Source organism: the organism of the source record quoted next, unplaced genomic scaffold (assembly GCF_019419815.1).
Source record: "Pyrus x bretschneideri cultivar Hongxiangsu unplaced genomic scaffold, Pyrus_bretschneideri_v1 Contig54, whole genome shotgun sequence".
Classification (NCBI taxonomy): Eukaryota; Viridiplantae; Streptophyta; class Magnoliopsida; order Rosales; family Rosaceae; genus Pyrus; species Pyrus x bretschneideri.
Genome location: NW_025999792.1, coordinates 2,358,276 through 2,382,186, shown reverse-complemented (window position 1 = coordinate 2,382,186; position 23,911 = coordinate 2,358,276). Strand labels below are relative to the sequence as shown.

At 35.9% G+C, this 23,911-nt stretch overlaps 1 protein-coding gene across 1 annotated transcript; it reads left to right on the top strand.

The window, feature by feature from the left end:
- The first annotated feature begins 5,712 nt into the window (after nt 1–5,712).
- On the top strand, nt 5,713–7,190 carry LOC103933279 (deoxypodophyllotoxin synthase-like). Its single transcript, XM_009342951.1, has 3 exons — nt 5,713–6,071; nt 6,190–6,511; nt 6,945–7,190. Exons 1-3 carry the CDS (start codon nt 5,713–5,715, stop codon nt 7,188–7,190), a joined length of 927 nt encoding a protein of 308 aa, XP_009341226.1.
- Nucleotides 7,191–23,911: the final 16,721 nt, after the last annotated feature.

The window sequence follows — 23,911 nt, the reverse complement described above, 5'->3', positions numbered from 1 at the left end:
GCAGTTGTAAGTCGTTTGCTAAGAAGTTAATGACTTGAAGGTTAGGCTTGTTTCTTCTCAAAAGATAATGGAAGTTGCACAGAAGGATGCTTACCTCAATTTGCTTAAGATATAGAACCTTGAACATGTCAACTCAAATCTTCAATCTGTCTGTTATGCCAAGGATACAAAACTTATCTCCATGTACAATGAAGTGATTTGTGTCTAGAAGGTTGCTAGTAAGCTTGAGTCCAAAGAAATGGAGCAGCAAGGTGCATTGTATGCTAGTGAGAACATAAAGAATGAGCTAGATAAAGTGTCCACACTAGCCTTGTTGAAAAAAATGAGCAGCTGAAGAGTGAGAAGATCAATCACAAAGTTGCACTTGCTCTAGGTCAGGCTGATTTCTACAAGTTAGGCTCTGTTGACCATCTTTAAGGTAGGACGTTGGATTACGAGTTTCCTAAGAATGACTTGGAGACTTTCTCCATTTCTCCAGAAGATTTGCTTGACTTCTTTTTAGGTTGTCGTTGGTGGAACAACTGAAGGTCAGGCTGCTCAGGCTAAGGCAGCTGAAGATAAAGTAATGGAAGGTGTTATTGTTGAGAGCAATGCAGTTGTTGAAGGTGTGCTAGCTAAGGAATCGGTGATCATTCATGCTACTGATAAGAAGTCTTCTTTGTTAGACTTTTTAGAATTTTTTTTTCTTTTCCTTTTGGTTAGCTTTGTTTGGACCATGTTGGCCTTTGAACTAGCTTATTAAGTTACTAGAAATTTAATAAACTACATTCTTCGCTTTACTTCGTCTTCATAGCTTTGCCTTGTCTTTGCAAAACTTTTATCATATGACTAGTGGCTGGTCGAGTTGCTTCAAAGAAGTAGATGATCAGGTGAAACTTTTTCTTGCCCGAGATGACTTGTGAAACTTTTAACTGTAGAGCTCGCAGTCGGAGATGTTGTTTGTAATAAGCAAGCAAGTTTGCATAGCTACTACAATCGTGAGCTTCGACTTGACAATTTGTAAAACTTTTAGCCATAGGGTTGGTAGTCGGACGCAATGCTTTTAAATAAGCAGACAGGTTCGCATAACCATTATGGCCACGGGTTTCGGCTTAGAGATCTTACAAAGTTGTTAGAGACATGGTTGACAGCCTTTTGAAGATTTGATTCTTTAATACCTTGAGCTGCATAGCTTGCATCACAACTTACTAAATATTTATGGGACAAAATTCGCTAACCAATCACATCATAAGTCTGAAGTCGTATGGAATTTCATAGGCAATGATTCAAAGAATACATTGCACTTTATGTAATCAATTTCATAGGTTGCGTAGCCTCACAACAATTTTGGAATCAGTGTGTAGTAATCCAAGGGGCTATTTTACACTCGGCAATGTGTAGTAACCCAAGGGTCTGTTTTGCACTTGTAGACTGCGTAGCATGTCGGTAGCGGATAAAGCTTTATATGAACACGAAGATTGTTAACTAGTCATGCAAAAATGTGCAGTTGTGTGAATCTTCATAGGCAGAGGTCCTGCACTTAGCTTTTCTTTCCGTAAAGACCCAGGTTCCCCCGAAATCAAATCATTCAGTTAGCTAGGACTTGAAAGAGGCTATCATGGCCAATTTTAGGAATGACTTCTTAAATCTTCATTGAGAATAATGATATGTATCAACTTTACGAAAGGTAGAAACTGCATAACAACTGGGAAAATCATTGTCTGCGAGGTCTTGTTTGTTAAGCTGCTTAAGTCTTCAAACTTATTTGGCTTGAACGGGGTTTAAGGAAAAATGGGAGCTCACGCATAGTCATTCCTCAAGTTGTAGGCATTCCACTGCTTCTCGATCTCTTTGTTGTTCATAGTGGTGAGGGTGTAGCTGCCCTTTCCACCTACTTAGCTGAACTTGTACAACTCTTCTCAGATCGGATCCATCTTTTTGAAGCCTTCTCGTTGGGCGATGATGAAGGTTTTTCTGATGACCAAATCTCTAAGCTGGAACTGCTGGATTTTCACCCTTCTATTGTTGTTGGAGATGAGCTATTGCTGGTAGGCCATGATGCAGGTGATAACCTTCTCACATTCTTGCTCTGCTAGGTCTAACTTTATGGCAATCTCCTTTATGTTCTTGCTCTAGATGGTGCATTCTTGCACTTGTCATTCTTCTTCCCCCCATGTGGTTGTGTCCCTTCTTTTTTGTAGCATACTGATGGCTTGTATTTATAGAAGCAGAAACCCTTCTAGGCTCCAGTTGAGGAATCCCTTGGTCTCTTCTCTGTTTCCAAATCAATTAAGTCTTCCCTTCATCTTTCCATGGCTATAACTATATGTTTCCTTTTTTGTATAACACCACAGAGACTACAAGCCCTGTGAAGGCTGTTTGAGCACACTGCCCAAAGTTTCTCCTTTCCGAGACCAAGTCCCACAATGCCTTTCCTAGATTAATTCCCATAACACGACATATCTTTGGTGACGCTCCTTCTTGCTTTCTCTCCTTTTTTTCCTGTGTGAACTTGGAAAAGAAAGATTCTTTTTTGCACAAAAAAGGGGCATATAGCTCTAGGTAAACATGTAATTTGTTCTGATGTGGTTAGCTCAGTTTTGGGTTTTGGTCAGTTCCGAAGTTTTCTAGTTGGTTTGTAAGGGAAATGGGAAGGATAAAGCTATTCTTCTCAAGCCTTCCTACTGAAGCCAAAATCATGGGCTTTGACTTTTGGTTCTCCCAAGTAGCCCAAAAGTCTTCCACAATTTTAATTCCAAGCATGCCTGGTGAATTTTCATAACCATCCATACCACGAACCCTCGGCAAGCCCCATTATGTTGCTGACGTCATTTAAGTGTGTCGCATATTGGGCGTGACTCGTATTATAATATTAATGTATTAATATCATAATACGGCTTGGCATGGTAGATATGCATGATTTTCATGGGCTTGCCGTCTAATAAACTATTATTTTATTGACATGACATGACATGATCGTAAATTGGCATATTCTCCATTTTGTACTTTGTGTATAGATTTAAGCTCGGCTTGTGGCGCTTCCACAACTTTGGCCTTGAGATATGATTGGGCTTCTAAGTGACATTTTTGGGCCCTAACACCTATAAATAATTTATAGAGGTTTCGCAAAAAGAAAGCGATCTTCAACTGAACACTCAAACCAATGCTCTATGCGAAACCCTTTCACACCCTAAGAAAAATAGTAACTGCTCACTAACCTCCTCCCAATTGGCATATAATTAGTTTGGTTAAACAACACTTTCCTATCTTTGTTAGTTTCCTATACAAGTCTTAGTCGGCAAAAATTTTCTGATTCTTTTGCTGAAAGAAGTCACTTCATCAATCTCTTAATGGAGTAAGGTGTTCTACGATTGATTACTCCCAAGTAAATTTAGAGTTTGGTATTCATTTGGCCGAACAACTTTCACCATAAGGACGCTAATTTCCTTTGAGTATTTTTCCCTTACAGGCTGATATTGATTCGGCACACTTATATTCTCATAAATATAGTTGAAGCACCGAACCCGGTCCAGATGATCCTGAATCGCAACGAGATTTGCAACCATGTGTTTAGGTTCTAAGAACCCTAGGCCAAGAGTGTTCTTTCCTCGACCATAGTCGCTCCGTCCACAAGATTGTAGCGCGATTTGACACCACCACTACATTCATCTTACTCACGCGATTCACCTCAATGGCGAGTTGGCACGCCTTCATCAATCACAAGAAGGACATAGTTAGCTCTTAGTTACCGGTCTATGCGCCACGTAAGTTGTTGGAAATTAATGATAATAATAATAATAATAATAATAATAATAATAATAATATTATTATTATTATTATTATTATTATTATTATTATTATTATCATCATCATAATATTAAATTTATTAATTGAATGGAAATTAGAAGTGATACCTTTTGATGGAAAGATGTGTTTATTCAAATAAAGAATTGCAACTTTTGACTCTTCATGAATGGTCACATTCTTTTAAAAGAGGTATATCAGATTCTACAAATAGGGAAGCCCCCTATAATCACTTAACAACTTTTCATCATACATGTGCACTAAAAATTAGAGAGCCTACATCGAGTCTATGTAGGGGTGGTTCGGTATGGGATACCATACTGAAACTAGTATCCCGAATCCCAAACCGAAATTTTTCGGGACGGGAATTTGAAGACCAATCCCAAACCAAATTTTCGGGAATCCCAAATTTCGGGAATCCCGAAATATTTTCGGGATTTTGGGACAAATCGGGAATCCCAGATTGAAATATGAAATTATGAATTGTTCTTCAAATATATAATTCAAGAACACATTTATGAACTAGGAATTTCATTTCATTCACACTACCATTTAATTGAACACTGGCATGCTTGACTCTTTTTATCATAGTCAAAATTCAAATTAATTAAACTCTTTTTGCAATCTGTTGAGAGACAAAAGAATCAAGCCTTCTGAAATCATCAGCCATGGCAGTAGCAATAATAAAATCCACATGAATATCAAACAGAACATGAAAAATATGCAAGGTGTAGGGCATTCTAGGTTGCTGAGCATGAATTAGAAACTACTAGCATCAATTACAAAAGAATAATATATATATATGTATAAATATATATAATAATTAATATTATATATTTTCGGTTTGGTATGGGATTCCCAAAATATCGAGAAGCCAATCCCGAATCCCATACCGAAATTTTGGGATTGGTTCGGGATAGCATTCCGAAAATTTCGGGAATTTCGGTTTGGGAAATTTTTGGTTTGGGATCGGGATTTTTTCGGTTCGGTTCGGGATTTTCAGGAATTTTTTCCACCCCTAAGTCTATGTGAGAAAGTTTTCAACACAATCGTAGTTCATTGGAGTCTTGTGATTTGGAGTGCTATTATTATAAGGACATGGTCGTTGTATCTTGGGAGACAAGCACTAATCAACTATGAGCACTGTAGTGGGTCATAAACTTGTCTTAAGGACAGAGTTTCCAACACTTGCCTTGACCGTATTTTCAGGTTTTTATAATCCATTATCTCATGTTCATTTAACATTGGTTACTTATGTGCATGCATTAATTTGATATATAATTGCACAAATTATTTCTTAGTTTTCTATGTGATTTAATATAACAATTAGACCCTAACTTTTTCCACATAAATTTGGTAAATTTAGAGGTCAACAGTAACATAAAAGAGTCTCTCTCACGATCCTACGTAAACCCAAAACAGGCGTATTTTGTCAGGTTTCACTAAAAAATTTGTAATGATGTAAGCTCTGTCCCACAACAAATGTGACTGGTAGAGACTTACATCACTAAATACAACAATTCAACTCTACCTCTTGTTTATAATATAAGGAAAGTACAAAAATTGGGACGTAGATCACTAAATCTCAAGTTACGGGAAATTATTATATTTAATTATTTCTTGTCTGCTTCACCTGTTCTTTCATTACCACATTTACCCATAAAAGAAATCGAATGATTATTGCAAAAAAAATAATAGAGGACAAAAGTCACTTTCACTGCTTGTCATGAATCCGTTTCTTTTTAACAAGTTGGAGAGCAGATTATTATGATAAATATAAAGAACAACCCGCCCACATCATATAGACATTAAAGAAATATGACAGTGAAGGAGAATACATAACCTGCTGTTCTATAAGTATCATTTTTGTTGGCTAGGTGTATACATCTCTGGAGCTTAACCATAGACCCCTCAAAACCTCTTCAAACAATGGCCAAACTTACAGTGGTAGATTTCTCCGACAAAGACTGCTTCAAGCCAGGGACCAGTTCTTGGCTCTCATTACGCAGAGACATTTGTCATGCACTTGAAGAGCTTGGCTGTTTCGTGGCAAAACTACCCGACCTAATTCCTTCTGAGATTCGCAGTCCCTTCTTTGGTACGTTGGATGAGTTGTTTAATTTCCCAACCGAAACCAAGCTGCAAATTACTTATGAAAGGCCTTTCCCCATGGGCTACATATCTTTGAACGCCGCTAATGAAAGCTTGGCGATTGGTTATCCTACAAACCCTGAAGAGACTAAAAAGTTTACGCATCACTTTTGGCCCAATGGAAACGATCAATTTCGGTATAAAATCTCAACCGAAATCCATCATAAAGATCCCAAGAAGATCCTCAAAAATCTATTTTTTTTCTTTTTAATTTTTACTCATTTACACTGTTATAATTTATTATTTGTTGGGCAGTCAGGGTGCTGATTTGTTTGCAACAGTGATGGAAAAACTAGATCATACTGTGACAAGAATGGTATTTGAAAACTATGGAGTGGAGAAGTACCATGATGATCACATTCGATCAGTTGTTTACTTCTACAAATTTAATAAATACAATGAACCTGAGAAAAGTGGAATTGATGTGGGAATGCCCGGCCATACAGACAAGGGCTTTAGCACCGTACTCTGTCAAAATCATGTCAAAGGTCTGGAAATACGGTCAAAGGACGATGAGTGGATTTCTTTTGATCCTGTGCCTTCATCCTTCATCTTTATAGCTGGTGATGGATTTAAGGTATGCCACAAAATTATGTGATATACGTGTCACGAGTTTGGTAACAAATTAAAGTTGTTTTTTTTTTTTTTTTTTTAAACAAAAAATACTATCTACGCTAAGGGAGAGAGAATATGTTTAGTCTCACAATGGGCTAGCAATAATATGGTTCAAATTCGCCTTTGACGAGAAACGAACTAAAGACCTCTTACTTACAAGTAAAGAAGAATACCGCTAGACCGTAATACTAAGTGACGGTAATAAATTAAAGTTTTAGAATTCAATAATGAAGCCTGTGATCATTTGGTCTCCTGGCACCCAGTCTCAACTCCCCACTTTGGCAGGAAAAAAATATTGAGAGACTCATGCTCAACTTACGATTGATATCATTGTATACTTTGTTCCAACATGTGCTAAATTTTAACGGGCGTGTTTATGGTTTTGGTTGACATAGGTTTGGAGCAACGACAGAATTCAAGCTTGTAAACATCGAGTCACCTTGAGGGAGAATGGTGTAAGACACTCGTTAGCTCTATTTTCATTCAAGGAAGGGGAAACATGCGTACCCAATGAGCTTGTAGACAAGGACCACCCCCTAAAGTATAAGCCATTGCATCTATTAGAATATGTTCAATATTTCATGGAGAATTACCCCACACTTGGACCTAACTTTTCCATCAAGACATATTGTGGCGTTTGATCTGTCGGATCGCAGACTCCAAGTCAATCCCTCTCTTATTGTTTTACTTAATTAATTTGCGACGTGTATTTTACTATTCTATTTTCTTTGCGAGTTTGTTTAGTATATGCTTATGTGATGGACGTCATGTCATTGCTTCTTATTTAATATAAAGTTTTAAAGAAAATGGCTTGACACTATTTATTTTTAATTAAAAGGATATTTTGTGTATGAAAAGTCCATAATGGATCAAGCTCTTTTCTTTATTTACTCTTATGCCATTTTTATTATTGGGGGGTCCACAATGATGTCGACATTTCTGCCTGGAAGTACATTATTTTACATGATGCTATTCAACTAATTTGCTACAGCTCTTCATGCTTCTATCATGTTGTCAATGTTATACAGCTCTTCTTCTGTCAAATTATTCCAGTACTGTTCATCGCCTTCTACTAGCTCTGCATCTCTTTCTCTATCTTCTTTCACTTTGTAGTACATATCTACTGTTTCTTCTTTGAAATTTTGAGGCTTCCAATAGGGCTAATGGATGATGCTTGTCTTACTGTAAATATACATTTCTTCTTCTTCTGCTACTAATATCATATCATACCTAAAATCTTCAAACTCATCTAAGACTAGCATTTGGATTCCTCGAAATTTTAGAATATTTTTATATGAAGGGGTCCATCTATGTGAGGAGATAGGGGATAGTTTAAAGGACTCTTCATTAATCATGGCTATATGCCTAGCTTTCTCCTTATGCATATGTACATACCAATATGGAGGACTACTAATAAAACTTATGCAAATTTCTTTCCATCTTTCTAGATAATCTTATGCTACTTTTAAAAGCTTTTCAGGAAATAATTCTAGTTGGGAGACATGTTTGATAAATATTTTATCAAGATAGCCAAACTCTAACAATAAGGCTAGGGTAACTTCTACCACATTATGTTTTTCTTGATACTCATAACTAAAATGTCATGGTCTATAATCTCTCATGTTAATCCTGGCCACATCTATGCTAACTTCCGGTTTACAAATACAACTCTTTGTACTATCACAAAGGCATGGTGGATACATCTTAGTAATAATATCTTTGTCTTGTTTTGGATCAAAGATGGACTAATACAAAGCACATTGTAATTGTAATTGTAACTCTTTCATGGACTGTGATGCTCTGCTCAGGATTTCATTTTGCATATCTAGTGGCATTATCCTTAATTTTGTTTTTGAAATTTCTTCTTATAGGATATCATCTATTATTAAGTCTAAAAATATATTCCTAAGAAAACTTTCATATCTTTCTTGTTTTTCTTTGTCACTCAGATGTTGATGTTGTTCATTATTTTGATGCTGTTCCATTTCAATGCCTTCTTCTAAGAGCTGAATCTTAATCTCTTCTATGGGCTTATTAGTCTCTTGTTCTATGGGTTCAATAACCTCTTTTTCTTTATTCTTATGTTGATCAGTTTCCACACCTATTTTCAATTCTCTTTTTAGGGTGTCACTTGCCTTCTGTTGCATTCTAAGAGATTGGAGTTCTTGATTCATTTTGGTAAACTTTCTAAGTAATGACTCATAGTCCCTAGAAATGACTTGAAGGTTGTGCTCAAGAGAATGAATATGATGCTGGCTTTGATGGATACTAAAATTAAAACTGTCAAACTCTTGTTCTAAGACTCTAATTAATTTTTCATGACCTAACTTCATGCTTGGTTGTTTGATTTGGATATTCCAAAAATTATCTAAGAGAACATGTTGCCTATCAGAAAGTTCTGGTACTCTTGGCTTATATCTCAGAGTTGGATTTTTGATTCCTTCAACAATATTGTCATTAAAGTTGAAAGTGGGTACTGGTAGTGATGCTAGTCTGCTTATGCTATTTTGGAATCCATTGAATGGTGGAGGTCCATGGTGCATCATTATGCTATTGAAAGATTATGTTATTGAAAGATGCTCTTCTGCTTTGTGGTCTTGTGCCATATGAAGATGATGATCCACAATATTTCATTCCTGTTCAACAAATTAATCTCAATAAGATATCAGCTAATGTATTGTCATTACCTTTTATATGTTCAAAAATTGGTTTAAAATTATTTCCTGTAATTGAATCAACAAAATTAACCCATATTCGGGCTGCCTGTTTATTAGCATGTATCTTGTTATAATGAGAAACTATATTTTGACAATCTGTTCTAATCGTAAATACTTCATTATGTAAAAATAAAGAAAATGCCTCAAGTGAGTTAATTATTCCTAAAATTTCTAAATCCGTTGACAGTAGTCTTGACTGTACATCACTAAATTTTCCTGATGAATATCTACAAACTTGTTCGTCAGACTTTGGAGACTCCTTATGCTTTTTCTGGTATAATATATCTGCCTATCCTAATGATGAAGCATTTGTTTCAACTACTTTATAACTATCATCTAATGGTAATATTAATGGCTTAAGTTTAATAATTTCTTCCTTTATATTTTGAACTAATTTAATACCTTCACTATTAAAATACTTTTATCTAGTTTTGCTAGTTTTATTGTGTACTACTGCTATTTTTCTTCCTAAATCAGGCATAAAATTTCTTGCATAATTTAACAATCCTAAAAATACTTATAACTGTTTTTTGTCTTCTAACTTATTTGGAAATTCTAAGACCTTTTTAATTATATGATCTTGTAATTGTATTGTACCTGACTTGATATACATTACCTAAAATTTCTATATCTTGCTTTTCTAATGCTATTTTATTTTTGCTAATCACAATTCCATTATTGATAAATTCTTGTAAAACTATTTCTAAGTGCTTTCTATGTTCATTTCTATTTTTACTATGTACCAAAATATCATCTACATAAACACTACAAAATTGATCATTTTTCTTGAAAATTTGGTCCATCTTTCTTCGAAAGATTGATGGAGCATTTTTAAGTCCAAATGGCATAACAAGTCACTCAAAATGTCCTTCTGGGCAAGTAAAAGTTGTCCACTCAATTGATTCTTCTGCTAATAGTATTTGCCAAAATCCTGATTTATAAGCTCATCCTTATTTGGTAGCTTATAACTATCTTCATATGTATTATCATTTAATTTCTTGTAATTATAAACTATTCTATCTTTACCTCTCTTAAGTTCTAAATGTTTTCTCACAATAAATGTTGTTGATCTATGTCTAGACTTAGAGGGTCTAATTACTTTTAAATTTAACAACTCTTTTATTTGCTGTTCACACTCTTACTTATCTAATAAACTATAATGCATATCAACTGTCTTTATGGTTAAATATGGATTAATTATATCTAATTTTGCTATTATTTTATTTTTACTCCAATGTAACTGTGGGTCTTCTCCTATAATCCTAGTTTGTTCTGCTAATTGTAATAATTCTTCCAAAATGTTTGGTTTATTACAGTTCATTGGTCTATCTAACTGTAATGTTTCTATACGGATTCCTTCCTCTAAAATTGGATATTCATGTTCAAATATTTCTTCATCAAACTCTTCTATAGTATTATGCTTATCATTTTCTTTTGAGTTTTCCAAATAATAACTATCTTGACTACTAGACTCTTCTATACTTAAACTTTTGTATGATTCTACAATATTACTTTGGTTAGTTATTGTAATACCTCTTTTGAAAAATGTTATGCTAGGGTTCATAAATAAAAAACCTTATAAACTTTTCAAAAAGTTTAATCCTAAAATAAATGGGTATGATCCTACTAGTGAAACAAATGCTAATGGTAAATTAAATTGTTGTTTTTCTACTTTAATAGACTCATTATTAATGCAATATGTTAAGTAAACTGGTCTCTCATCAAATTGTGTTATTCTCACTGGCTTTGCTAATTTCTGTCTATATTTTTCTGGTACTAACTCTTCTCTTATGACACTCTTTGTACTCCTTGTATCTATCATAGCTGTTGTTTGTATCTTATGTTCTTTTGCTAATTCTATTTCACAATTTATGGTAATTAAAGAACTAATTTTTGACTTTTCTATACTATGAAAAATATTTCCTAGTATTTCAGTACTTTCTAATGATTCTGCTGAATTAACTTCTAATAACCTATTACTATAACACTTTTCACATAATATTGAATATGTATTATAGTACTTATTTGCAACTAACTTGTTACACTTATGACATTTTTCTGGCCAACCTAAATTAATGTATTTATACTCTTCTTCATGCTGTTCTTTTATGAATGCACACATATACTCTTCTAAATCACTATTTGTACTACTTGAATATTCCGAGTCTGAATCTATCATATTTATACTTTCTATACTATAAATACTTTCATTATCACTTAAATCATCTAAGTTATATATTGACTGTATATCTTCATCTTCTTCTAACTTAAACTATGACATTCCACATTACCCAGGGGAGTGATCCTTAAATGTATATTCTCATCTCTACCTAGCACGAGGCCTTTTGGGAGCTCACTGGTTTCGGGTTCCATTGGAACTCCGAAGTTAAGCGAGTAGCGCGCGAGAGCATTCCTAGGATGGGTAACCCATTGGGAAGTTCTCGTGTGAGTTCCCAAAAACAAAACCGTGAGGGTGTGCTGAGGGCCCAAAGCGGACAATATCGTGCTATGGTGAAGTCGGGCCAGGGAAGTGGTCCCCCTCGGGTCGAGATGTGACAATTTGGTATCAGAGCCTAACCCTGGTCGTGGTGTGCCGACGAGGACATCGGGCCCCTAAGGGGGGTGGATTGTGACATCCCACATCGCTGATGGGAGTGATCCTTAAATGTATATTCCCATCTCTACCTAGCACGAGGCCTTTTGGGAGCTCACTGACTTCGGGTTCCATTGGAACTCCGAAGTTAAGCGAGAAGAGGGCTAGAGCAATCCCATGATAGGTGACCCACTAGGAAGTTGCTCTTGAGTTCCCAAAAACAAAACCGTGAGGGAATGGTAAGCCCAAAGCGGACAATATCGTGTTACGGTGGTGAAGCGGGCCTGGGAAGTGATCCATCTCGGGCCGGGATGTGACATAAACAACTCCATTAAATGTACTTTTTCTCTCAGCCGTTTACCTAATTTTGGACATTTAGGTCTAATGTGTCCAGTCTCCCCGCATGAATAACATTTACAACTACTCTTATCTTCTGGCGTTTTATATTTTCTAATCCAAGGTCTACCACTTCTTTTCCTAAATTGTTTTGGAATATATTTTCTCCTCTTATATGTTCTTGAAGGTCTTATGATGAAATTCTTATACTGTTTGTATTATTTATATGATTTATATTTCTATTTGTATGTTTTCTTATGCTTATTTTTCTTATAACAACCATACTGTTGTGGTGAATCTATATTTTTACAACTCATGTAAAATTGTTTTCTAATTTGTTTCTTAGCTTTTATTTTACTACACTCCTGTCTAAGTATGTCATATAAATGTTGAATTCTAGGTCCTATTGCAATATCATTTTTCTTTGGATGCTTTTGTCATTCATTCCAAATCTTTTCACCTATTGGTCCTTTTATTTTTATCATATAAGTATCTAATAAATGAGTATCACTAATTCTACCTGTTCTTCCTAAATATTTAAAGAAATTTGTGGTGTATTAAGCTATATACTGTAAATCACAAATTTGTAATTGTTCTTAAATTTCTAATTTGCACTTTTTTGTTCTTGTTCGCTTCTGCCATCTAACCTATTATGATCTAAAAATTCTTGTTTAATCAAAGTAACAAAACCATCAATATTAAAATGTGTTTTAGCTGCTTAATGCTGTTCTGGATTTTGAACTTTCCATGACTGAAAATAATAAAAAACTAAACCATCTAAAATATGTTCAAAATAATCTAACATATTTTGTGAATTACTAAAATCTAACGTTAATGTTGCATGTACGAAACATTTCTCCCATCTTTCAATAGTTCTTTCCCAATCTTGTGGATCTACATTATTTGGATTTTCTACTCCTGATGTACTACTTTCTTCTGCTAGATTACATTCTACTTTGCATTCTGCTCTCAATTCTAATAAATTATTATATTCTTTTGATCCTAAAATATGTTCTATTATATTTCTAAAATTAAAATTTTCATCTCTTCATCTAAAATTATATGTAGTCCTAAATCATATGTATTATTTTTTTCTAAGTACTCTTCTTCATCTAAATGATCAATATCTTCTATAAGTTTATCTACAATATGATCGAAATTTTGCTCAACTAAATTAATATCTAAATTATCAAAAGCCATATGAATACTCTCTTTTTCAATCTCACTTTCATCTTCTTCTATTTTTTTTCTAGTTGCTTGTAATTACTAAACCTAATTGTTGCGTTACCTGTACTAGTTTCATATATTTGTACTTTATCTAGTTGTCTATTTCTTGCTACTTGTAAATTAGGTAATGTTCACTGAGTTCCTTCTAAAAAGCTATTATCTACGGGTTTTGCTTCTACCTATTTACACGTTTACTGCCAAATGTTTGAACTAAATTTTGAAATTCTAAATTAAACTTATGATTATATTTATCAGACACTTTGCCAATATACATTAAACTAATACACAAATTTTTATACTCTCATTTCATATTATAATTGTGACAGCCCGTCCCAGACTTTTCGTACGGTAGGGGTGAAATGACGGTTTTGCCCTTAATGGATAATTGTTGTTTGAGTGGTTGTTTTGGGTTCTTGGTTGGTTGCATCCCAGCCACACATCCATCATCATCCTCATCCCTCTCTCCTGTTTTCCCTATCTGTCCCGAGTCCCTCTCTCTCCCCCTTTCCTATCATTTTCGTACGGACACCACCCAAAACCCTTGAAATCTTCACAGATTGAGGAAACAAGTTACACAGTTGTGCTCGTGAGGTCCTTAGGAGTTCAACCATACCCATTTCAGGTAAGGATACCTTCGTTTTCACGTCGAACTCGGGATCCCCCGATTTGGTCACTGTTCATGCACACGTTAATTCTTGTGTTTTTGGAAATTTCAAGCTTGTAGGAAGCTTGGTGAGATCCTTAGGAGGCTCGGGGTGGTTCGTTTGAAGGTTTTGGACGTCGGGATCGTGAGTTACAGGTTTGGCCGGAGTTGGTGGTGTTTTCCTGGCGAGATCCCATGGGTTTTAGTGCTTGAAAGTGGTATGGATTTGTTCCTCTTGTTGTAAGCTTCATTTTGGTACCAATTTTGTGAAATTTGGTTGACAAACGAGTGAGATATAAAGTTTTGAAAATTTCCCGGTTTTTCGGCACTGGCAACGGCGCCGGAGTTTGGCCAGAAAAGATGACGGAATATTCCTAACGGCGTTAACGGATTCCGTCAAAGTTAACGGAATATTCCTGACGGCGTTAACTGACGCCGTCAGTGTGCTAGGCACGTGCCTGCGCGTGGGCGACGCGTGTGGCCGTGCCTTGGCCGGCGCATGCGGCGTCGAAAAATTATTTTAAAAATATGGGGATGTTCGTGAGGTTGAGTAGATCACGTTGGTGTATTCTTACACCCCATTTGAGCATTGTATGAGAAGTTATTTCGTATTGTTGGTTATGTGCTTTAAAATTTACGTATTTATAGTTGTTTCGCATATAAGTGAGACCTATCCCGAGGACGAGCACGGTCACTCGAGGCAATAGGGTTACGACCCTTCTACATACCAGGGAGTGGGCTTTTGGTTTTTTGTATATACCTATATACTTATGTTTTTCCCAGAAAGTGAAATGAAATGTTTATACATTTATATGCCATGTATTATGTTCACCCATTTAATTATATTATTAGTTGTATATATATGTGTGTGTGTGTGTGTGTGTGTGTTGGTGCTGCGGACGCACAGGTAAGTGCCAGGTAAGTTATGGTTTATGTTTATGTTCAGTAGTGATTTGAGATGCATAGAGAGCTCATAACCTGCACCCCCGGTGTTAGTGCTCCCGCCCAGAGTTGGGCACAGTCCTTCACGTGATGTTCACCTCCCGCACCACACGCTCATCTTGGATCCAAGTTAGGTGCACAGTCCTGTCGTACAGACCACTTTAGGTGGTTCCAACTCGTAGGTGACCCGCGATTATTCGCCCAGTCTTCACGTGATCGTAGCACTTGAGCGTACTTATTATACACCCAGTCCTGTCGTACAGACCACTTTAGGTGGTTCCGACTCATGTGCAGGTATAGTTAGTGAGTTGAAGATTTGAGCTCTAGATTCAGCCGTACAGGTCACGTTAGGTGACTCCGGCTGATAGATTACATGGCGTTGTTTGGCATTACCTGAGTACTTGCATTTTATTTCGAGGCATTTGGCATGGCATATTTCTGAGCATGATTCATATATATATGTATATATTATATTTTCTGGGAAGTATATAGGTTTTACGGCGAGGGGTTAGAACTTTGTTTATGAAATGGTTTTTGAAAAGCTTTGTTTTTTCCCACTCACACCTTCTGTTTTGCGCCCCTCCAGGTTCTAGTTTGGCTAGCGCTTTTGGTGGCTCCCCAGAGGATTTTCTCGGCTTATCTGACAGATTATCACTAGTGTAGGACCACCTTTGGGTGTGTTTATTTAGTGTTGTTTCTCCCGGACTGCATTAGGTCTTCCGTGCTCTGAACTTTGTTTCTCGCACTTACGCTGGCACATGTATGTTATTTACTTTATGTATAGCTGGGTTTTTATTTATTCGTACTTTTATTATTATTTATTAGCTTCCGCACTGTGTGTGATAGCCCGTTCCGAAAACTTTTAAAACGTACGCGTGAAAAGACAATTTTGCCCCTAGTGTGATTTCTTTACGTTGTGTGGTTGTTTTTGGTTGGTTGTTGGCTGATGGTGGACCACACATTCCCCCCCCCCACACACACACTCACCCTTTCCCTGTCCCGTGTCATTTCCCTTCCCATTTTCCATCCAAACGTACGGACACACCCCAAAACCCATCAAATCTTCACAGATCGAAGAAACAAAGTATATATCCATGCTCGTGAGGTCCGTAAGAGTCCAACCATACCCATTTCAGGTAAAGATACCTTCGTTTTCATGTCGAACTCGAGATACCCGATTCTTGTCACTGTTCATGCACACGTAAATTCTTATGTTTTTGGGAATTTCAAGCTTGTAGGAAGTTTGGTGAGGTCCGTAGGAGGCTCGAGGTGGTTCGTTTGAAGGTTTTGGACGTCGGGATCGTGAGTTTCGAGGTTGGCCGGAGTTGGTGGTGTTTTCCCGGCGAGATTTCGTGGATTTTAGCACTTGAAAGTGGTATGAACTTGTTCCTCTTTTTGTAAGCTTCAATTTGGTACCAATTTCGTGAATTTTGGTTGAAAAACGAAGAAGATAGGACGATTTAAAGATTTCCCGATTTTTCGGCGCCGACGACGGTGCCGGAGCCTCGCCGGAGAAGACGACGGAATATTCCGTCAGTTTGGACGGAATATTCCTAACGCCGTTGACGGAATCCGTTAAAGTTAACGGAATATTTCTGATAGCGTTAACTGACGCCGTCAGCGTGCCAGGCACGTGCTTGTGCGTGGTCGCGCGTGTGGCCGTGCCTTGGACGGCGCGTGCGATGGTGAAATTTTTTTCTAAAAATATGGGGATGTTCCTGAGGTTGAGTAGATCACGTTGGTGTATTCATACACGCCATTTGAGCATTGTATGAGAAGTTATTTCATAAAGTTGGTTATGTGCTTTAAAATTAACGTTTTTGTAGTTGTTTCGCATATAGGTGAGACCTATCCCGAGGACGAGCGTGGTCACTCGAGGTAAGGGGGTTACGACCCTTCTACTTACCAGTGAGTGGGCTTTTGGTTTTCCGTATATACCTATATACTTATACTTTTCCCAGAAATTGATTTGAAACGTTTATTCGTTATATGCCATGTTTATTATTTGCCATTTATTTACGCATTATTAGTAGTATATATATATGTGTGTACTGGTGCTGTGGACGCCTAGGTAAGTGCCAGGTGAGTATGATTTATATTTACGTTCAGTAGAGATTTGTGATACATAGAGAGCTCATAACCTGCACCCCCGGTGTTAGTGCTCCCGCCCAGAGTTGGGCACAGTCCTTCACGTGATGTTCACCTCTCGCACTACACGCTTATCTTGGTTCCAACTTAGGTGCACAGTCCTGTCGTACAGACCACTTTAGGTGGTTCCGACTCGTAGATGACCTGCGATCATTCGCCCAACCTTCACGTGATCGTAGCACTTGAGCGTACTTATATTACACCCAGGCCTGTCGTACAGACCACTTTAGGTGGTTCCGACTCGTGTGCAGGTCTAGCTAGTGAGATGGAGATTTGAGCTCTAGATTCAGCCGTACAGGTCACGTTAGGTGACTCCGGCTGACAGATTAAATGATATTGATGCGATATTACCTGAGCACTTGCATTTTACTTTGAGGTTTTGGCATAGCATATTCCTGAGCATGACTTATATATTTATATATTCTATTTTCTGGGAAGTATACAGGTTTTACGGCGAGGGGTTAGAACTTTGTTTATTAAATGGTTTTCGAAAAGCTTTGTTTTTGCCCACTCACGCTTTTGTTTTGTGCCCCTCCAAGTTCTAGTTGGCTAGCACGTTTGGTGGCTTCCCTGAGGATTTCCCCGGCATATCTGACAGACCACCACCAGTGTAGGACCACCTTCGGGTGTGTTTTTGTTGTGTCGTTTCCTTCTGGACTGCATTAGGATTTCATGCTCTGAACTTAGGGTTCACACTTACGCTTGCACTTGTTCGTTATTACCTTGTGTAAACTAGTTTTTATTTATTCATGTTATTACTTATTTAGCTTCCGTACTGTGCACATGGTTACGTCACTTCCACGTGACGGCCAGCATGCCCTGATCTCGGTTGGGGTGTGTCAATAATATTTTGTTCTTATGCTTACTTTAATATATTTACTAAATTCATTGATTTTCATAACATAATTTGGAATATATCCTATGACTGCTAAGTTTGAACTTAAGTCTACTTCAGCTGTTGCTATGGCTGCTTATTGGTGGTTATCCCATCTATTATCATATATGTATATTAAATCTTTTGTGCCTACTTGTGCTCTAGTTAATCCTGCTATTCCAATTAATAGTGTTCCTATGTGAATCTGACTGAAATGTGCTTTTCTCAAATGAGTAACTGCTTCTTTACTAATTAAATTAAGTGTAACTTCTTTATCAATACAACTAACTTCATGTTGACTGATGCTACTTACAATTCTGCTTCTATTTTCAAATAAACCTAATTGATACAAATTATATTTATTTTTCTGTGTTCTCTCAAAACCTCTTCTTATAAATTCTTGTGCTTCTTCTTCATTTGGATAAATATCTTCAGCTCCAACTACTTCTTTTCCTTTTCTCCTAAAACGTTCCATTTTCTATTATCAAAAGGATTTAGTTTAGATCTTCTAATATTATTATCTGCACTTAAATTAAATTTTCTAATTTTTCTAACAATGATGGTGGTAGTGATGAAGATACTTCATGTAAAACTTGGTTTATTTCTGCTATTTGTTCTTCAACTTTATCTAATTTTTCAGCCAAACTTAAAACTAATTGAATAATTAAATTATTTTGCCTAATGGGAATATTACTACTGGCTACTTGTGTTAAAAATTCTGTTAAACCTACTGGTTCTTTATCTAGCTTACTAATTTCTTTCAAAGCTTGGATATATTTTCTGCTAGTTCTAGAATCGGTCATTAAACTAATAATTTATCTATTTTATTATGCAACTTATCTACTTGTTCACTCAACTCTTTTTGCACTAATTGAATTTTTTAAACTTCTAATTTTAATTGCTCAACTATTTCTGGTGATCTAAGTTCTACTTGTTTAGGCTTACTATCTATGAGGCCAACAAGCTCTTTTATCTCTCTTTCGCTAGGAAACATTTGAATATTTTTATTATTATCTTCTAACTGGGATGTAATATAATCTAAATTTTTTCTAATTATTTTTATGGAATTTTTCTGAAAATGCTTTAACAACTGGTTTAACAAATGATTATGCTTCTTATTTTCTAATTTTATATTTTCTACTTGACTACTAATAAGATCTACAATACTATTGGCTTGTAGATTTTCTTCACTATGCAAAATATGATTATGCTTTCTCAATGGAAAATAACAAACTAAACTATTTTGGTCTAAGGTTATTTTTCTTTTTTGAGGTTCACTAATTTCTAAATTAAGATAATCTATTATAAACTACAGTCTACCTTTCTCTAAAGTTACTGCTAACTGGTTTCTTAGAAACTCTCTTTCTTCTCTCAAGGTCTCTAAGACTTGATTTGTTGCTATTTTTGCTTCTAAAACTTTATCCTGCACTTTTGTGTTATTATATTTACTAATAAATGAAGGATGCTCAAGATAACCAAGATAAAACTTCTGCTTCTTCAAAGTACTGCTAATTCTTTTGGATATGTATGCTAATCTTCTCTTTATGCTAGTTATAGTTGGATGTCTGAGACAATAAGTACCTGTTGGTTGTGGTTGACAAGGTCGACAAGGACAATAATATCTGTTGTTCATACAAAATAAACAAGTGTGATATCAGTTGTGTTAATGACTTCCGTCCTCAAGATACTTTACTATTATAATTATACTATTAAAATGCTAAACTTGGCTCTGATACCAGATTCGGACAGCAGGCTCGGTTAAATAGTCGGATGACCATTATAACAACTAGACATAAAACCTTGCACATGGAACTCGATGTATTTTAGCATGACGGCCACTCACAGTACAAGTATAAGGCCTTAACGGCTAAACTCAGAGGTACGAAAAGCTCAGAGGTACCCTGGTTAATGTCTAGTTATTTGTATGGCAAGCATTCAACTATAACAGAGTGCTCGAACAAAGTATGATCGTCAGTTTAGTAGGTTAATAATATAACTACAATAGTGTTTTTTTATTTTGGACTAGAGGTTTATTTAAACCAACACATTAAAGAAAGAAAAGAAAACTTACTTAAGGCTTGGAGATTGCTTGAATATGTACACTTGAACTTTTATTGATATATAGAATGTTTACAAAGAGAAGTGTTTACAAAGAAATGTTTACAAGGAAGTGTTTACAAGGATGCTATGAAGACTACAGATGCTTAAGAGTATGAAGATAGTGTGAGTATATGATGAGAGTAAGGTGTTCAGGTGTTGAGAAGTTGAGAAGTATGTTTTTACAATGAATGAAACTCCACTTATATATACTGAATGAGGACACAATGGTATTAAAATTATTTATAAATAAATGGTGTGGACATCTCCTTGGTACTTGTCATTTGTCACTATGTTTCTACTGCTACTGAAATTGTCAGCATTGTTTCTGAAACATGGCCTGATTTTTGCTTTGCATGTGAACTTGCTTGTCTTCTTTTGCATGTGAATTTACTGCATGGTTTGTCTCCTAGTGCCCAACTTTTGCATGTGATATCCCTGAAATGCTCTCTTCCTTAAAATGTTCTCTCCCTAGTCTTCTTTTACATGCCCATTTTAGGTATTATTGAATTGTTTTGTCCTTATAATTAAAGAGAGTTTTTGGAGGGTCTTGGTTAGTTTTCCATATTTAATATGTCAATTGCTTGTTGGATACAGTTCTAGAGTAATTTGTGTTTGTTTAGTACATGCTTACTTCATCGACCTCATGGCATTGCTACCTATTTGTTTAGCATATGTTTATTATTCATGTGAGGAAGACTACATTTTTTAACCCACATTGCTAGACCACATAATCCGGCAGCCCATGTGGACATGCCATGACCACAAAACGTGAAGTAAATCCATCAAATCAAGTAACTCCACCCCTTCACATAAATATCTAAAAGAAATACAACACAGGATGAAAACTAAAATGAAAGAAGTCTCATCAAGAAAAAATTGAAATTAACAAACTTAGTGAGTTTCTGCAGCATTTAGTGTTTTACCAAAGTCTTTACACAATGGAAAGATTTCGCAGGGTAAGGAGAAAACCGTAGGGCAAACTTTGAGCGTGAAAAGGAAAAACATGGTGCATAATTTGTAGAGGTTTGCCCGACAAAATATATGTTCGTCAGCTTGAGGTCCTTTACCCGATAAAACGTGTCGTTGGCCAAAGTGTTTATGCCACTGGGGCAAAAAGCCACAGTGACTTGTAAAAAATCAACAACAACATGTTTGCTCGACGTCTTTCTTATGTTTGTCTGACGAAATGGTTCATTGGTGGAACTCCTGATCATTAAAGAAGTCAATACCTAATACCTTGTTCTTTTTCCCCTCTATTTTATTTTCTTCTTCTACACACCCCCCCCCCCAGGTGCCGCCGCTCTGCAACTCTCTTTCTCTCTTTTTCTCTCTCACACCCTCTCCTCCGTCTCTTCCTCTCCCAATTCATTTGAGATTAGTTTTTTTATTTGTTAAATATTTTTTATTTTGCTTAATTGTGTGCTCAATTAATTTTGATTGTTGTAGGTTTGTGATTTGATTGGAAGAAAACATAATTAAAGGTATGTATTTGTCTCTTAACTATAAATTATTCAGTTTTAATTTATTCCATTGTGATATATATATTTGGAAATTGTGGATTATGTGACATTTTGAGTTTATGTGTTATTGAAATACATGTAGCTTATGTGAATTTAATTTGTGCAGCATTAACCTAGGAAATCTTGGTGTGTAATTTGTGAACAGGTCATAACCGTTTATACGAAGTTAATTTTGTTGATTAACTTCTTATAATTAATTGGCTTTTTAGCCAAAATGGTTCATGAGATTTGCATAACACATCACTTTGGTCCCTGAAATTGAAAATCAATAGAAATGGTCCCTGAGATTCTCTACCATCCATTACTTTGGTCATTCCGTTAAGTGTCTCGGATCTTTTGACCGAAAGTTTGGGCAATTTTCAAAGTTTTATAACTCAATCGTTTCTTAACCAAATTCGACCCATAATATATCCGAAAATATTTTTGAATTCATAAAATTAAAAGAAAACTAAGTTTAGAAAAGCCTGAAAATCTCTTGCTTTGCCGCTACCTTCTTCCCTCCATCTCTCCTTCCAGAAAATTGATCAGTTCTCCTTTGTTTTGTTTTTGCTCTTCTATTTTCATTTTCCTTTTTCGTAACCGATGACGGCTTGAAAGCCCATTTATTGAAAACATTAGAAGAAAAGAAACTGAAGAAACCTTTTAACTCCTTGCCAGACACTTTATGTGTTTAGACACCTTGATCAAAGCTTGAAAGAATAGAACGCCTAAATCACACTCATGTTGGTCTACTTGCTGTAGCGAGGCCTCCATATTGTCATTTTCTACCCTGCTAGATTCCAGCTGGAAATTTCATCTCCAAAGTGATATGTCAACCAAATTTGAAAGTATGCAAATCTCCATTTCAATTGATGAGAATTAAAGATCGAAAATGCCCAATCCATGCTTCCACTGCAAACCAACAAATTGGACAGTGGAATAGAAACATGGATTTTCATCCCTCTTCAATTTTGATAAGCTGAAATGCGCTGGCTTGCTCCTGGAAATTGGGAGAGAAAAACAACCCTTTCTTCTGTCGGTCAACTATGAGGATAAGGGCATTTGTTTTGTTGAAGGGGTCACGTGATGGTCATCCCTTTAGTATGCAATAGGAACCTGTTTAAAAATTAATATAAGAAATGAGTTTACATGGGGACCCAACTAGGATCAAGTCAAAGTTGACAAACAAATGGTAAATACAAATAGTCGTCTAAACACTATTTTACCAAACATGATTAGACACCACCAGACTAACATGAAACCCACAGAAAAATAGCATAATTTTCCATATCATTAATCTAATCTTAAAAACACCAAAACATGCCATTTCTTTCATCTAAGTCCAAAATTAAATCTAAGAAATTGTAGTTTTCGGAGTACAATAAGTGATAAAATATGCATTCATCATTTGCACTAGGCTTGATTTGGCTTTTGCCATTAGTGTTTTGGGAAGATATCAAGCTAATCCAGGAGAGTTACACTGGACAGCTTCTAAGAAGGTGCTCAGATATCTTCAAAGAACAAAATCTGACATGCTGATACACATAAAAGTTGAAAATTAGAGCTTGTTGGTTACACAGATTCAGACTTTGCAGTATGTACTGATGATAGAAGATGAAGGAGTGGTTATTTGTTCTTACTGGCTGTAGCAGCAGTGTCTTAGAGCAGTGACAAACAAACAGATATTAGCCACCTCAACTATGGAGGCATAATTCGTAGCCTTGTTTGAAGCAACAAAGATAGGATTGTGGCTGTGAAATCTCATCATTTTCATGAGGGTTGTGGATTCTATTTCACAACCTTTGAAGATATATTGTGATAATAAGGCTGCAATATTCTTTTCAAAGAATAATGAGAAATCATAAGCCACAAGGTTGATGGACATTAAGTACTTGTCATCGAAGGAGCATGTGAGGAAATGCGAGACTATGATTGAGCACATTGACACAAGTATGCTGATGGCTGACTTTCTAACAAAGCCCCTAGCTATGGGTGTGTTCAAAGAACATGTTACAAGCAAGAGTGCATGAAATGTAGGAGTAAGATTTTCTGTTAAGCATTAAACATTGTGTTTATATTTGAATGCATGTGATTTTGATTAAATTATTGGGGTTTTTGAATTTTAACCCTTCAAGAAGATTAAAATTTTAAAAAAACCTGGTGTTAGATTGATTATTGATTTTAGACCCTTAATGTGTACTTAATTCAAATTCATATTATGTTTTTGTTTTTATATTTAATAGAATGTTTTTTTTGTCAAAGTTTTTATATTTAATAGATAAC

Excerpts from the sequence above, each read along its gene's own strand:
- LOC103933279 (XM_009342951.1), top strand. The coding sequence starts at position 5,713 with ATGGCCAAACTTACAGTGGTAGATTTCTCCGACAAAGACTGCTTCAAG. Across the intron at positions 6,072-6,189 it reads AATGGAAACGATCAATTTCG|TCAGGGTGCTGATTTGTTTG; the intron begins GTATAAAATCTC and ends TTTGTTGGGCAG. Across the intron at positions 6,512-6,944 it reads TAGCTGGTGATGGATTTAAG|GTTTGGAGCAACGACAGAAT; the intron begins GTATGCCACAAA and ends TGGTTGACATAG.